The following is a 15,459-nucleotide window of genomic DNA, read 5'->3' on the forward strand; positions in this document are numbered from 1 at the left end:
CGGGGGGGAGAGGCCTGCTCCTCCCCGTCGCCAGCCCCGCAAACTCGGGAGACAGCGGGAGAGGCGCAGCGCGCCATCCCGCTGTCCCCCGACTTGGCTAGAAGGCTGGCGGGGGGGGAGAAGCCTGCTCCTCCCCGTCGCCAGCCCCGCAAACTCGGGGGACAGCGGGAGAGGCGCAGCGCGCCATCCCGCTGTCTCCCGACATGGTTTGGAGGCTGGCGGAGGGCTTCCTCCTCCCCCAGCCCCGCAAGCTCCCAGAGCGATGCCAAAGCTGCGCGCAGCTACGGCATGGCTCTGGGTCCCGTTCTGGGGGAGGGGGAAGCTCGGGCTTCCCCCGCCCCAGCCCCGCGCCTGGGGGGGGGGAATAATTTCTCCCCCCTTTATTTTCCCCCTCAAATCTAGGTGCGTCCTATGGACCGGTGCGTCCTATAGTGCGAAAAATACGGTAATTCATTTGTGAAATGCATAGCTGGTGGGGTTTGTGACCAGCAGGTGGAGCTAGTTTGCACAGCCCTATGATGCCCCCCACCCCATCCCTGTTCACCTAAATAAGGCATAGGCAAACTCTGCCCCGCCCCCAGATGTTTGGGACTACAATTCCCATCATCCCTGACCACTTGTCCTGTTAGCTAGGGATGATGGGAATTGTAGTCTCAAACATCTGGACCTAAATCTGCCATCGTGTAAACCATCCTCGATCTGAGAACAAAGGTGGAATGGGATGGGAATTCAGTTAATCAATTGTTACTGGGTTGGCATTGTCCAGAAGGGTGGACACAACTGATTACTCGCAGTGTCTGGGTGCAAGGTACAGTTAACTGTATTTCTAACCCAGTAAGACAGTCATAGGTGCTTGATTTCCCAGCTCTGCTGCTGAGATCCTTCACCAGAAGATGAAAGTGTTTACCTTCTGTATTCAACAAGCTACAGTGAGCCTTGGGTGGCGCGGGTCATACACTCCCTCCTCCTCTCTCCACTGGTGTGACCCCAAGGAAGAGATTAGAAACTTCTGATTTCACTTGATCACAATTTAGTGTGTCGCTTAAACCTGTCTTCCACTGCCTCCCACAGTTTGGTCAGACTCATGCTGGTAGCTTCGAGAACACTGTCCCACCATCTCATCCTCTGTCGTCCCCTTCTCCTTGCGCCCTCCATCTTTCCCAACATCAGGGTCTTTTCCAGGGAGTCTTCTCTTCTCATGAGGTGGCCAAAGTACTGGAGCCTCAGCTTCAGGATCTGTCCTTCCAGTGAGCACTCAGGGCTGTTTACCTTCAGAATGGATACGTTTGATCTTCCTGCAGTCCATGAGACTCTCAAGAGTCTCCTCCAGCACCAGAATTCAAAAGCATCAATTCTTTGGTGATCAGCCTTCTTGATGGTCCAGCTCTCACTTCCATACATCACTACTGTGGTTAAATGTCCACTATGGCTTGTTTAAAGAAGCAAGCTTCATAAAACCTGCTTTGAAGATGGCACGGTTCAAACCCAACTCATCATCTGCATTAATGACAGCTTGTTGGTTCAGACCAGTGGTGGGTAATCAAAATGGAAGTGAACGTGTTCTCCTTGTGGTCATGCCGGAAGGGTTTGGGGAATGCTTGGGGGAATGACTTGCTTTTGTCACAATAAACTATGCCTTAGTGTGATGTCATTGAGTTAAAACTGCTCTGCATGTCCCCTGAGTGGGACGCTCGGCGTGTGTCACCTTTGTTAAATCTTTCATTATATCCATTTCCAAAATGTCTCTGCATGGCAGCGTTAGCAAGTGAAAACTCAAAACTCGTCCCCGTGTTGTTCTAATTTAAATTTAGCATGTGTGCTCACCATTCATCTCCTGCCCCCACCCCCAGGAACTAGCATAATCAAAAGGTGAGATGAGCTGTTATCTTCATAACCAACTGGGCCATCTGGTATCCTGCAGTGATACCATCTGGATATCTTGTTCCCTCCACAGGGAGCTCACAAAAGAAAATTGCTGGCATCAGAGGGGAAAAAAGAATTTCTCCCTTCCTTTTTTCCCCACCCGCTGAGACTTTCAGTGCATGTGAAACCTCCAGAGGGGGCTGGCTTTGCTGTGAATAATTAAATTAAGAAACAAAAGAATTTGTTTCCTTTTCTGTGGAAACAGAAGAGCTTTTAAAAAAAATTAAATTCTGCTGATCCTATTTGCAGACTTGACGGTATTAATGGTAAAAGGAGGAAGAGAAGTGTGTCTGGACATGTGCGTGCCTTTAGGTCCTGCGTACTTAAAGAGAGTAGCTTCTGATGTGCAAGATTTTGAGTTTCACAGAAATCTTTGTTGGGCATGAAAGGTTCTGTGGAACCTGAAAGCCTGTATGGGAACATAAGAAGCTACCTTATACAGAGTCACACCACTAGGTCCATCTAGCTCACTGTTATCTACACACTGACTGACATCTCTCTCCAGGATTTCAGACAGACAGCCTCTCCCAGAAACAACCCAGAGAGGCTGGGGATTAAACTGGGAACATTCTGCATGCAAACAGATACTCTGCCAATAAGCTGGGGTCCTTCCCAGGCTCCTGACTTTACCTGAAACTATTCACCTTGCCAACAAAGGTCCGTATAGCAAAAGCTATGGTTTTCCCAGTAGTGATGTATGGAAGTGAGAGCTGGACCATAAAGAAGGCTGATCGCCAAAGAATTGATGCTTTTGAATTATGGTGCTAGATGAGACTCTTGAGTGTCCCGTGGACTGCAAGAAGATCAAACCTATCCATTCTGAAGGAAATCAGCCCTGAGTGCTCACTGGAAGGACAGATCCTGAAGCTGAGGCTCCAATACTCTGGCCACCTCATGAGAAGAGAAGACTCCCTGGAAAAGACCCTGATGTTGGGAAAGATGGAGGGCACAAGGAGAAGGGGACGACAGAGGACGAGATGGTTGGACTGTGTTCTTGAAGCTACCAGCATGAGTTTGACCAAACTGCGGGAGGCAGTGGAAGACAGGAGTGCCTGGCGTGCTCTGGTCCAGGGGGTCACAAAGAGTCGGACACGACTAAACGACTAAACAACAACAAAGCATCCAATAAAAAATAGAATTTTATCTGCATATGTACCTGCCCTTTGGGATCAAGACAATAGCCACTAATAGAATTTGTGATGTGGGCGGCTGTTTCTTCAAGTGATATGTGTCGTACTGTAGGCTCTAGGGTGGGGTCTGTGTGGTGGAATTTCCTGGATTTAACCATTTCAGGTGACAGAATGCATGTCTCAACATTTGCAGGGCTGCTTCATACAGTGCCTAGTTAAAACTGTGGAACTCACTCCCACAGGAGCCACCAATGTGGACATTTAAAAGTGGATTGGGGGAGAGGATTGGACATGGGAGATATTGTCAGTGACTGCCAGCCATAATGACTGCGCTCTGGTTCCATAGTCGGAGGCAGTAATGCATCTGAGTGCTATTCTTTTGTTGTAGAGCATTTAGGCAGGTCACCAGCACCTGCCAGCTGAAGGAAAAGCTTTCCTACTGCGTTCTGCTGAATGTATAAACCCCACTTAAGACTCCCTGTTGCTCAGGGCTAATATAAGCCTTAAGGCACAGCAGAACGTAATGCTTTGAATTCCTAGCCCCATGGACACTGGAGAATTTTCCAGCTTCCCTCAAAAATGGTGCATCATGGATAAATAGAACCTCCATATGCAGTGGCAGTGTGCAGCCGAGGTCACACAACAAGGTAAAAGGCCATCATTTTCCATAACCTGCTGCGTTGCCTAGAAACATCCAGCGAGCTGCTGTTAGGGAATTGGATGAATATTAGTCTGATCCGACAAGGCAGCCCCGGCGCTTGAGCCTCAGCAGTGTGACCTTTCAGAAGATGATTGCTTTGAGCCTCGTGTTTCGCTGGGGCTCACCTGCAGCGCTCTTTGCTTTCCTCCCGCCCAGGTGTCTATGAGAGAAGCCGAGAGCAGATGATCAAGAAGACGTGCGAGGCAGTGGTCCTGGGAACTCTTCATCCCCGTTCCTCTATTACGGTTGTGCTTCAGGTAGTCACAGATGCCGGCTCTGTATCCTTTCTGTGTATTATTATTATTATTATTACTATAACCTGCCCTTCACCCAGAGGTCCCAAGGACAGTGATAACAGCTAGATTGCTGGCTGGGATTCCCTTGAGATCACATGCAACCCCAGTTTTAAAACATCTGTACCAGTTGCCGGTTCATTTCTAGGCCCAGTTCAAGGTGCTCATATTAGTGTTTAAAGCTGTAAATGACTCAGTCTCCAAATACCTGAAAAGCCACCTCCTTAGGTGATGAGATCAACCATGGGTAGGCAAACTAAGGCCCGGGGGCAGGATCCGGCCCAATCACCTTCTAAATCCGGCCCGCGGACGGTCTGGGAATCAGCGTGTTTTTACACAAGTAGAATGTGTCCTTTTATTTAAAATCATCTCTGGGTTATTTGTGGGGGGCATAGGAATTTGTTCACACCCTCGCCCGTCAAAATATAGCCTGGCCCCCCACATGGTCTGAGGGACAGTGGACCAGCCCCCTGTTGAAAATGTCTCCTGACCCCTGAGATTGACAGAGAGGGCCCTTTTGTTTGTTGGAGGGTGGCGCCCCCTAAGTTGTGGGACTCCCGCCCCGCAGAGGTGCATCTGACACCTTCATTACAATACAGCTTTCAGCAAATGCTGAAGACCCACCTCTTAGCTCTGGCCTTTAACACGGAAGATGCATGTTTTCAGGATCCATCATATATCTGTGATGGCAAGTCGCTTCCAACTGTTTTTAATGTTGTGTAATACTGTGCAGGATATTAATATTGTGTTGCAACTCACTTTGAGGCCTTAGACGGGCAATATAATAATAGTAAATGACCCTAACAATAGTAATTTAAAATACAACTTTGAAAACGGTTTGAAGCAACCTGAAATTACCAAAATATGGTGGCTCCTAAAAATACAGTGGTACCTCGGGTTACATACACTTCAGGTTACATACACTTCAGGTTACAGACTCCGGTAACGCAGAAATAGTACCTCGGATTAAGAACTTTGCTTCAGGATGAGAACAGAAATCGTGCGGCAGCGGGAGGCCCCATTAGCTAAAGTGGTGCTTCAGGTTAAGAACAGTTTCAGGTTAAGAATGGACCTCCGGAACGAATTAAGTTCTTAACCTGAGGTACCACTGTATGCAATTCAGGTGTCAGAGGCACCTTCAGCGTTTGACCGAAACAGGATAGCGAAGGTGCTGGATCCACTTCTGTGGGAAAGAAGTTCCACAACTTAAGAGGGCATTCTCTATGGCAGCCCCAGCCAAGAGGCAAGAGTCCCTCTCATGAAAATGACCAAAGAGGCAGAATGGTGCACTTTTGCTTTGCATTGTCTGTCTGTCTGTCTGTCTGTCTGTCTGTCTCTGACACACACATGCACACCTCTGCTCAGGCTCCCATCTGACGGCGATTAAAGATAGACTTCGTACCGGGGCACCTTGTCAGATTGTTCTAGCAGTTACGGAGGTAATGAGTGCAAATTGCTGCGAGCGATCAGGAAGTCTTTATTGCTAAAGCGTCTGAGATACAGATGGCCTCAGATGCTGGATTGTTTTTCAGTCGTGGGGGTAGAGAAGCGGTTCCTGGGGAAGAAAGTCCTGAAGCAACGATTCCAGGGCAGTTGCCCTTCAGCAGAGACGTGCCAATATTGCACCTCTGAGTCAAACCGGGCCAAGGTGTCCTTGAACTTGCAATTACTGTTTCTGAGATGATTGCCAACTGCACCACAATGTGATCTTTGATGGACTTCCCACCTTCTCCTTAGTCCTGTGTCTATAAAATATGGGTTCCCCTGGGGCCTTTCCCTGCGCAAGACCTCCTCATCGGTTTTGGGAAAATCTCATCTTCTGGTGTGTAGCATTCTGGCCAGCGAAACGGTGAATGAGGCTTAGGGCAGGATCCAACCTCCGGCCTGCCTGAGGGGAAGGATTTTAAGGCAGTGGCAGGGACAGTGCTGATTCTTTCAGCCACTCATACGTTGGAGGAAGCGTGAAGTGGTTTAAGTCCTGTGCTGCTCCTTAGAAGCATTTTTCCTCTTGTGGAGGAACCTAGCTCTTCCCCGCTGTCCGAAAGCCCTTCGCCAGATGTCCAACAACATCTGGAGGGCGCTAGGTTGGCGAAGGCACTTTGCAAGGGTTAGCGCTGGTGAGGGAAATAAAAGTAAACATGCAGATGTTAAGGCCAGCAGGTGGCAGAAGCACTTAAAAAAAAAGAAGTATTATTGAAACACGGCTGTTTTAGGCTATGCAGCTCAGTTCTTAGGAAGCTCATTTCTCTGCGAAGGGCAGGGGTTGGCCAATTAACAATTCTGGGGCCAAAGGTTCCTCAGCATCCACAGATTCCTCCCCACTGACCTGCAGCCATATTCATGCAAAATTCTGTAATGTCAACATCCTGGTCAGCAACTAATTTTGCAAGCATCCAACTTGAAAGCGGGTTGGTGGTGGGAGATGCAGTTCCCTCTTTCTCCCAAACTGCTGTATCCAAGGAAGAAAGAGATGATTTAGGAATTGGGGGGGGGGGGGGAATCCACCCTTCTCTTCTTTGAAAGCCCGTTTTGAAAATGGGTGGGGTGGGGTGGGGGTTGTGGAGAGCTGTTCAGCTTGCTTGGATGCTCCCCGTTCCTCTTCTTCTTCACCCGTCGCATCCATCTACCCATTTTATGGGTGGATTGGAGGAAGACTGAGAGTGAATAACAAGGAGGACGGTGGTCGGATCTAGCCCAGGATTGCCGAGAGCCAGTGTGGTGTAGTTGTTAAGAGTGGTAGACTTGTAATCTGGTGAACCGGGTTTGCATCTCTGCTCCTCCACATGCAGCTGCTGGGTGACCTTCAGATAGTCACACTTCTCTGAAGTCTCTCAGCCCCACTCACCTCACAGAGTGTTTGTTGTGGGGGAGGAAGGGAAAGGAGAATGTTAGCCACTTTGAGACTCCTTCGGGTAGTGATAAAGCGGGATATCAAATCCAAACTCCTCTTCTTCTTCACAGATGATGGTATTTTTGGGGAGCAAAAGTAAATAAATATTATGATATTGCACATTCTACCGTATAATTACAAGTATGGTGGTACCTTGGGTTACATACGCTTCAGGTTACAGACTCAGAAATAGTACCTTGGGTTAAGAACTTTGCTTCAGGATGAGAACAGAAATCGTGCTCTGGCAGCACAGCAGCAGCAGCAGCAGGAAGCCCCATTAGCTAAAGTGGTGCTTCAGGTTAAGAACAGTTTCAGGTTAAGAACGGTTAAGTACTTAACCCGAGGTACCACCGTAATCTTTTCCCCAGCTCAGTTTAAACAAAAATCTACGTCTCAGATGCCATTAACTTAAGTGGAGTCTCTGGCTGAGGTGGTTCCTCGTGCTAATCTGCTTCTGGCATAATCGGGATGGTGAATGTGGACAAAAACTGCAATTAAGCAGACAATGGAAGTCATAGGGGCCAGGCAGAAATGGGTTAAGGAAGGAATGACATTAAATTGGTTGTCTTTGCTGGATGCACCTGCCAACTGGGTTTGTGGCTGTCGCTGGTGTTCAGTCTAATAGCATTCCAGCCAACCCAGAGCCATTAATAAAAGCTTGAGGGAGGGAGAGAAATATTAGCTTCTGCCAGGTGTTCTGCGGAAAGGAGAAATGGGGCTGTTTTCTGGCTGATCGCAGCAATTCTTCTTGGGATGCAGGCATTCTGAATTAGGGAGCGAGTGTGGGTTTTGGCCAAATGCAGGAACATCTTTCAGTCTCTCCCCCCCCCCAGCCCAAAAATAAAAATAAAAATCCCTATGGCATATATAACAGCATTTGCTTCAACACCTTTTCCTGACACTCCTGCCTCCGCTTAATCGTCTTATACAGCTCAAACCTAGCCCACTTTAAAAATCTTGGATTTTAATTTTTGCAAAATCTTGTGACATCGATAGGATGCCCTTTCTTTACATAGTTACATAAAAAAAATCCAAAGGTCCAGAAAGTTCTGTTGGAAGTAGGTTAAGAAGGGGGGTTGCTGTGATTTGGGGGCTTGTTCTTCCCCCCACCCAAGTTTCATAATTTATATCCTGCCTTGAGAACCAGGAAGTCGTCCCAGCTCTGCAGAGAAGTAATCCTGATCAGTAAACCTATCTGGCTGCTTGCTGCTGTGTCAGATATTTGAGGGATATCTAGGATTCAGTCTAGGATTATCAGCTGCACCCCAGCTATCAGTGTCCCAGGGCAGCTAGGCCACGGGGTCGTAATTGGCAGATTTCCACCCGTTTCCAAAGTGGCGCAGTTTATCTGTTTGTTTCTTCCGGTGACAAATGACAGCGCTGCCGTTTCTGACGGAGCCTCAAATGTGGTGCGGGAGAGATTAACTCCGGGTGCCGCGGTGTTTTATCAAATCTGAATATACAGGGGCTCGGAGGGAATTAATGCAGTTTCGTTTGGAGAGCGGCACGCTCTTTCATTTCGCCTGCGCCGAGGTTGCTTGCCTGGCTTCATGGCCCCTCCAGCCTGGCAGTGGTGGGGTGGAGAAACACAGAACCTTCTTCCCTGCAAACTTAATCAGGTTTCATTCCCGTATTTTTTGCTCTATAAGACTCACTTTTTCCCTCCTAAAAAGTAAGGGGAAATGTGTGTGTGTCTTATGGAGCGAATGCAGGCTGCACAGCTATCCCAGAAGCCAGACCAGCAAGAGGGATTGCTGCTTTCACTGCGCAGCGATCCCTCTTGCTGTTCTGGCTTCTGGGATTCAGAATATTTTTTTTCTTGTTTTCCTCCTCCAAAAACTAGGTGCGTCTTATAGAGCGAAAAATGCGGTGATTAAGATTCCCGACTGGCTCTGTGCCCTAATATTCGAGATGGAGGCTAATTTCCTCATCTCATTGGCTTTGAGAAATCCCGTGAGGCAGGAGGGGAGCCCTGGGAAGCGGGACTTGTGAGGAAGGCTGACTTGCCCCAGGCCATCCTGCGGCGAAGATGGAAGTTGAGCAAAGCACAGAGATGTCTGATTCTCTGTCCTTGGGGTTGCAGTAACTCTGTAGGGTATCTCTGAGGTCTCCAGAGTCTTGCCAGAAACTGCTTGCCAGATAACCCTCTTGTAAACGTCCTGCCGCAGATGCGCAAAACAACGTTACGCGCATGCGCAGAAGTGACGAATCGCGACCTGCGCAGAAGTGGATTGCGTTCCTTTCAGGTTGTGAACGGGCCTCCGGAACGGATCCCATTCTCAACCAGAGGTACCACTGTATAGTGGTACCTCGGGTTAAGAACTTAATTCGTTCTGGAGGTCCGTTCTTAACCTGAAACTGTTCTTAACCTGAAGCACCACTTTAGCTAATGGGGCCTCCTGCTGCCGCTGCACGATTTCTGTTCTCATCCTGAAGCAAAGTTCTTAACCCGAGGTACTATTTCTGGGTTAGTGGAGTCTGTAACCTGAAGTGTATGTAACCTGAAGCGTATGTAACCCGAGGCACCACTGTATATAAATCAAATAAATAGATAAATAAGTCTGGAGGGCTGCAGGTGAGCCAACTTCGAGGTAGATCTTTGGTGTGATCCAGCAAGACACTTCTGACACAGGATAGGCAATATCCCCCAGGGAGTAGGTTGGTTTGCCCCATGGCTTAATGGGACAATTCTGTGTGGCCTGTGCTTGTGTCCTCCTCCCCCCCCCCCCGCACGGCGGGTAGCTATTTCGAGAGCCCGGCCTTGCAGCCCCCTCCTTTCTCCTCCCCGAGCTCCCAGATCCGGCCTCTGATTAGTCTCTTTCCTCCCAAGGCTTTTGCCATCTCAGTTAGTCAGCGCCGGATAACAAGAGCTGCCAGCCCTCGTTTCCATCTGCCACTGAGCATCCCATACCATGCTGGCTGATTAACCTGGAAATGCAGGATGCCAGGAGTGAGAGATGCTTTGGACTTCCCCCATGGCTCAGCTATTAAAAAAAGAGAGAGGCAAAAACACACAAAAAACCACCACTGTTCGTTGGGGAGGATAACCTTGTGACCTTGCAGGGAGGATAATATTGCAGAAAGGCACCTCCATCCTTTGCAGCCTGGATTAAGCCATCATTTGGTTTCTAGGGGGAGGAGAAAACTAAAGGAGCTACCTAGCCTGGGCCCAGCTGAAAATGGGGTTGGGGAAAGGCAGAAGCAGGAAACAGATGGAAGCAGTTACTGGTTACTTGGGCACCCTGTGCAAAATCCAGTCTGGCGCTAAGGAGATCATTAGGTCAGCATGAGGATTTCAGCCTGCGCAGTGGAAAATTCTCCCCCTCTGAACCTGTCCTAGGGGTTCTCCTAACCCTTCGGAGCAGATTTGGGGGGAGGAGGAAAGGCCTGTTGTGCAGGTGTATATCCTTGTGTCAGCGGGACACAGCAGGAAAATTCCTCCTGGTCTATCTCTACCCTTTTCCGCAGCCAAGAAGCTGAGTGTTGGAACCAGGTTGCGATCAGCAGGCATTTATGAAACCAAACGGGCCTTAGAGGTCACGAAATGTTTTCTACCACCCGCAAGCACACGTGTAATGCTGAAATGTGCATCTGAGACCCTGCTTACCCTGAAACTAGGACAGAGGCGGTGGTAGGATGTGCTTTCGTTGCTCCCACCATGCTTGACTGGGCTTGGGGAGTTGACATTTTCTGCATTCTTCCAAGCAGCTTCGCCTCCCTCCACCCCAGCCTTGTTAGGTCCAGAAATAAGAAACTTGAATACAATCAATCATTGTGTTCAACTGCTTTATCCGCGCTTCTTCTCCATGCTGGTGGAATATTCTGTCTCAGGTTTCATAGAATTGGAGCTTGCTTTCCATGAGGCCTGTGCCTTCCTCAATTTCTTAGCAGTGCCTTTCCCAAACTTTTGCCCTCCAGATGTTTGCTGGCTGGGTTAGTTAGAGTGATACTTCAGAACATCTGGAAGGCACCCAGCTACAGAAGAAGGCTTGCCCTAGCAATTGGTGAAAAATATTCACTGCTGATACCGTAATGCCATTATACAGATCTATGGTGCAAGTGCATTTGGAATACTGTGTGCAGTTCTGGTTGCCTCAGAATGGAAACTGCAGAGTTGGAAAAGGTTCAGGGAAAAATTGACCGAAATGATCAAGGGGATGAAGCGACTCTCCTATGTGGAAAGGTTGTAGCATATGGGTCTTTTCAGTTTATAGAAAAGGCAAGTGAGAGCTGACATGATAAAAGGTAAAGGTAAAGGGACCCCTGACCATTAGGTCCAGTCATGACCGACTCTGGGGTTGCGGCGCTCATCTCGCTTTATTGGCCGAGGGAGCCGGCGTACAGCTTCCGGGTCATGTGGCCAGCATGACTAAGCCGCTTCTGGCGAACCAGAGCAGTGCACGGAAACGCCGTTTACCTTCCCGCCGGAGCGGTACCTATTTATCTACTTGCACTTTGACGTGCTTTCAAACTGCTAGGTTGGCAGGAGGTGGAAATGAACAACGGGGGATTCGAACTGTCAACCTGATCAGCAAGTCCTAGGTTTTGTGGTTAACCCACAGTGAAGCTTATAATATTATGCACAGGGTGGAGAAATCGGATAGAGGAAAGTTGTTTCTCTCTCTCCCCCAATAATTTTTATTATTTTTTTCCAAATATCTTAAACACAATACAGCTTAACAATATTATTCTCCTTTAAATCTATATCTTATCTGAATTAACTTCCCTCCACCCCTCTTCTGGCTTCTTTGCATTGCTCTTACTTAAGCGTGTTTACTATATATAAAAAGGTACCCCTGCCCGTACGGGCCAGTCTTGCCAGACTCTAGGGTTGTGCGCTCATCTCACTCTATAGGCCGGGAGCCAGCGCTGTCCACAGACACTTCCGGGTCACGTGGCCAGCGTGACAAGCTGCATCTGGCGAGCCAGCGCAGCACACGGAACGCTGTTTACCTTCCCGCTGGTAAGCGGTCCCTATTTATCTACTTGCACCTGAAGGTGCTTTCGAACTGCTAGGTTGGCAGGCGCTGGGACCGAGCAACGGGAGCGCACCCCGCCGCGGGGATTCGAACCTCCGACCTTTCGATCAGCAAGTCCTAGGTGCTGAGGCTTTAACCCACAGCGCCACCCGCGTCCCTGTTTACTATATATATACATTCTATAAATGTCTATAATTCCTTACTAAATTTTTGTATTATACTTTAAACATACATTCCTTATTATATTACAGCATTATGTCTTGTGGTCTAACCAAACGTTTACAATAAACGTTGAGTTTTATTTCAGTCCTGTGAGTGTCTTTATTGATGTACAGTTTTCTTTAAGTATACCATAAATTTGGACCATTCCTTTTGGAATTCCTCATCATCCTGCTGTTGGATTCTTCCAGTTAGTCTTGCTATTTCCGCATACCCTAATACTTTCTGTTACCATTCTTCAGTTGTCAGAATATCCTGTTGTTTCCATCTCTGTGCAAAGAGTAGTCTTCCTGGTGTTTGTTTCTCTCTCTCTCCTAACAGAAGGATTCGGGGACATAGAATGAAGCTGAATGCTGGAAGATTCAAGGCATACAAAAGGATATATTCTTAATGCAGTGCATCATTAAACTGTTGAACTTGCTTCTCCAGGAGGCAGTGATGGCCACTGATGTACCGTATTTTTCGCTCTATAGGACACACCTTTTCCTCTCCCAAAATGAAGGGGAAATGTGTGTGCGTCCTATGGAGCGAATGCAGGCTTTCGCTGAAGCCTGGAGAGTGAGAGGGGTCGGTGCTCACTGACCCCTCTCGCTCTCCAGGCTTCGGGCAGCTATCCGCAAGCCTTCGGAGCCCGGCAGGAGTTCCCGTCGGGCTCCGAAGGCTTGCGGATAGCAGCCTGAAGCCCGGGGAGTGCAGTGCCAACTCCCACTGTGCTCCCCGGGCTTCAGGCGGGGGGGGGGGGAATAATTTCCCCCCCTTTATTTCCCCCCCCAAAAAAAACTAGGTGCGCCGTATGGAGCGCCCTAGTGCGCCCTGTGGAGCGAAAAATACGGTATGTGGCTTTAAAAGAGGATTGGACTGATTCAGGGTGAAGGCTGTTGATGGCTTCTAGCCATGATGGCTGTTCTCTGCTTCCGCAGGTGGAGACAGAAACACTTTGGAATATCAGTTTCTGGAAAGCAAAGGAGAGGATAAGAGGCTCTTGTTTATATATAATTTTTTTATTAGTTCTTTAACATATCATTTTCAACAGTAATTAAACATACTTTTACATCTTATTCAATTTTTGTTTTGACTTCCATCAATCCTGTCTGAAAATTTTCCAATCTAATCTCTCAGTATGCATTTCTTATCTTCCCTATTACATTTCAAACTCATAACCAATATCTCTCTTTTTCTACTTTGTAACGCTTCGTATATTTCTCCTTACAAAACTTCTTGTAGTCCTACTAGCATAATTTGTTGATTACAGTTGCTGTTCAAATAATTCATATACTTCTTCCAATCTTCTGTAAATCTCTGGTCCCGCAGGTTTCGAATCCTTCCTGTCATTTTGTCCAATTCTGCGTAGTCCGTTAATTTTGTCTGCCATTCTTCTTTCTTCGGAATTTCTTCTTGTTTCCATTTCTGGGCTAACAATACTCTTGCCGCAGTTGTCTCATATAAAAACAATTTAACAGCTTGCCTATTAATGTCCTGACCTATAATACCAAGTAAAAATGCTTCTGGTTTTTTAAAAAATGTATATTTCAACATCTTTTTCGTCTCATTATATATCATTTCCCTGAAGTTCTTTACTTTTTTACATTCCTGCCCTTCTTACGTTCTTCTGTGTTGTGATGTGTGCCATTGCTGATGCAGGCTTGTTCCTGCCTCCTAAGGGACTTATTTTTTTCTTTAACGAAACCTCTTCCGCTGCAGCTGCTAGCAAGCTGCTTGAATGCCACCTGCGTGGGTCTGATGGACGCAGGCCTACCCATGAAGTCCTTGTTCTGCGGAGTGACGTGTGCTTTGGACGCGGACGGCAACATCACCCTGGACCCCACAGCGAAGCAGGAAAAGGTGGGTATCATGATGTCCCAGCAAGGGGGTGGAATGCCTTTGCTCTTTCTGGTGGCAGGGAGTTCCAGAGATCAACGGTGCACTGATTTGAGGAGAGGTGGGAGGAGGAAACATGCCTTTTTGTGCCCTTCAGCTTGAAAAAAAGAAGGCGGAATTCACTGGGTTTAGTCATCTTATCCTGGCAGGATTCAGTTCAGTCTAGTAAAAATGATGGCCCAATGCTATCTGCGTGTGGGTTCCTGCATTAATTGCATAGAAGAGGAGGTTTTTGATAGATGCATCTTTTCAAGCGCCTGTCATAGCTGTCAACTTACAGATTTGAAAATAAGGGACCAGTAGCCTCTAAAATAAGGGATCAGCAGCCAAAATAAGGGATTTTCAGAGCACAGGGAGGTTCGACTTCTGAGCCCCTCCGAGCCAGAGGCAGAAAGCCCAGCCAGCAGCCAAACGAAGCCTCAAGCAGTGGTACCCACAGCGCAGCAACCCGGCAAAGGGGATGCAGCAAGGAAAACCACTGTCACTCTCTGCTGGGAAGCAATGAGCAAAGGCGAGTCCCCAGGCAACGCAGCCGATTTGATCAGCACAAGGCATGCAAGCTCCACCCCCCAGTCGTTCTTCGACTCCTTATTGGGTGAGCGATGCAGCCGAGCAACGCAGCTGGAGCCTCCCTGGCTGGCAGGGAGGGAGGGAGAGGAGCTGCTTCCTTTGAAACCTTGTAAATTTAAGGGACATCATCAATAAGGGACAGCAGCGGGACACAGCGCTGGGATAAGGGACTTTCCCACCAAATAAGGGACGGTTGACAGCTATGGCGCCTGTATTGCAGCAGTGCAACAAGTCGCCCCTTTGAAAGATCAGGGGAAGGACGTAACTCAGTGGCAGAGCAGCTGCCTTGCAGGCAGGAGGCCCCCTAGGGATCAATACTGGGAGAGATTCCTACCTGGAACTGGAGAGCTGATTCCAGCTGGTGTAGACCATACTGAGCTGGATGGACCAATGGTCTGGTTCAGTATAAGGCAGTTTTCTCTGCTCCCGAAATTGGCCTGGATGGTAGGTGGGGACTGTATGCATTTGACTGACGCCTGGGCCAAAGCATCCCTCCAGGTGAGTGCTGGCTACTAAGGTGAAGGAGGACTGTGGGCTCCCACAGGTGGGTTCAGTACTTGTGGGCAGCTGGTTCCAAGCACGTTCTGGAGATCAAGCCAGGCAGCTGGTGCCCTTGCACCTCCCCTTTGGGGAAGAGAGTTTTGAGACTTACCTTCGCGTGTCATGGCATAAGATAGCTTAATGCTCTGGCTGGGGCTAATGGGAGAGGGAACCCAGTTGGGGAGAGACAGAAAAACAGAGCACCTACGTTTCTTTGTAATAATAATAATATTTTTTTAATTTGTATCCCGCCCTCCCTGGCCAAGGCCGAGCTCAGAGCGGCTAACATCATAAAAACAACACAATATGCATAAAAACGTACACAGGTGGTGCTGTG

General features: G+C 48.3%; 1 protein-coding gene across 2 annotated transcripts in view; it reads left to right on the forward strand.

Annotated features, from left to right (window-relative positions):
* Window positions 1-15,459, forward strand: part of EXOSC5 (exosome component 5) — a 41,694-nt gene that overhangs the window by 4,096 nt on the left and 22,139 nt on the right. For both annotated transcript variants that reach the window (XM_053397791.1, XM_053397790.1), the window contains exons 3-4: window positions 3,910-4,031; window positions 13,836-13,976. In XM_053397791.1, coding sequence (XP_053253766.1) covers window positions 3,910-4,031; window positions 13,836-13,976 — 263 coding nt within the window. The remainder of the gene's footprint in view (window positions 1-3,909; window positions 4,032-13,835; window positions 13,977-15,459) is intronic.

This window comes from Podarcis raffonei, chromosome 8, assembly GCF_027172205.1.
Source record: "Podarcis raffonei isolate rPodRaf1 chromosome 8, rPodRaf1.pri, whole genome shotgun sequence".
Classification (NCBI taxonomy): Eukaryota; Metazoa; Chordata; class Lepidosauria; order Squamata; family Lacertidae; genus Podarcis; species Podarcis raffonei.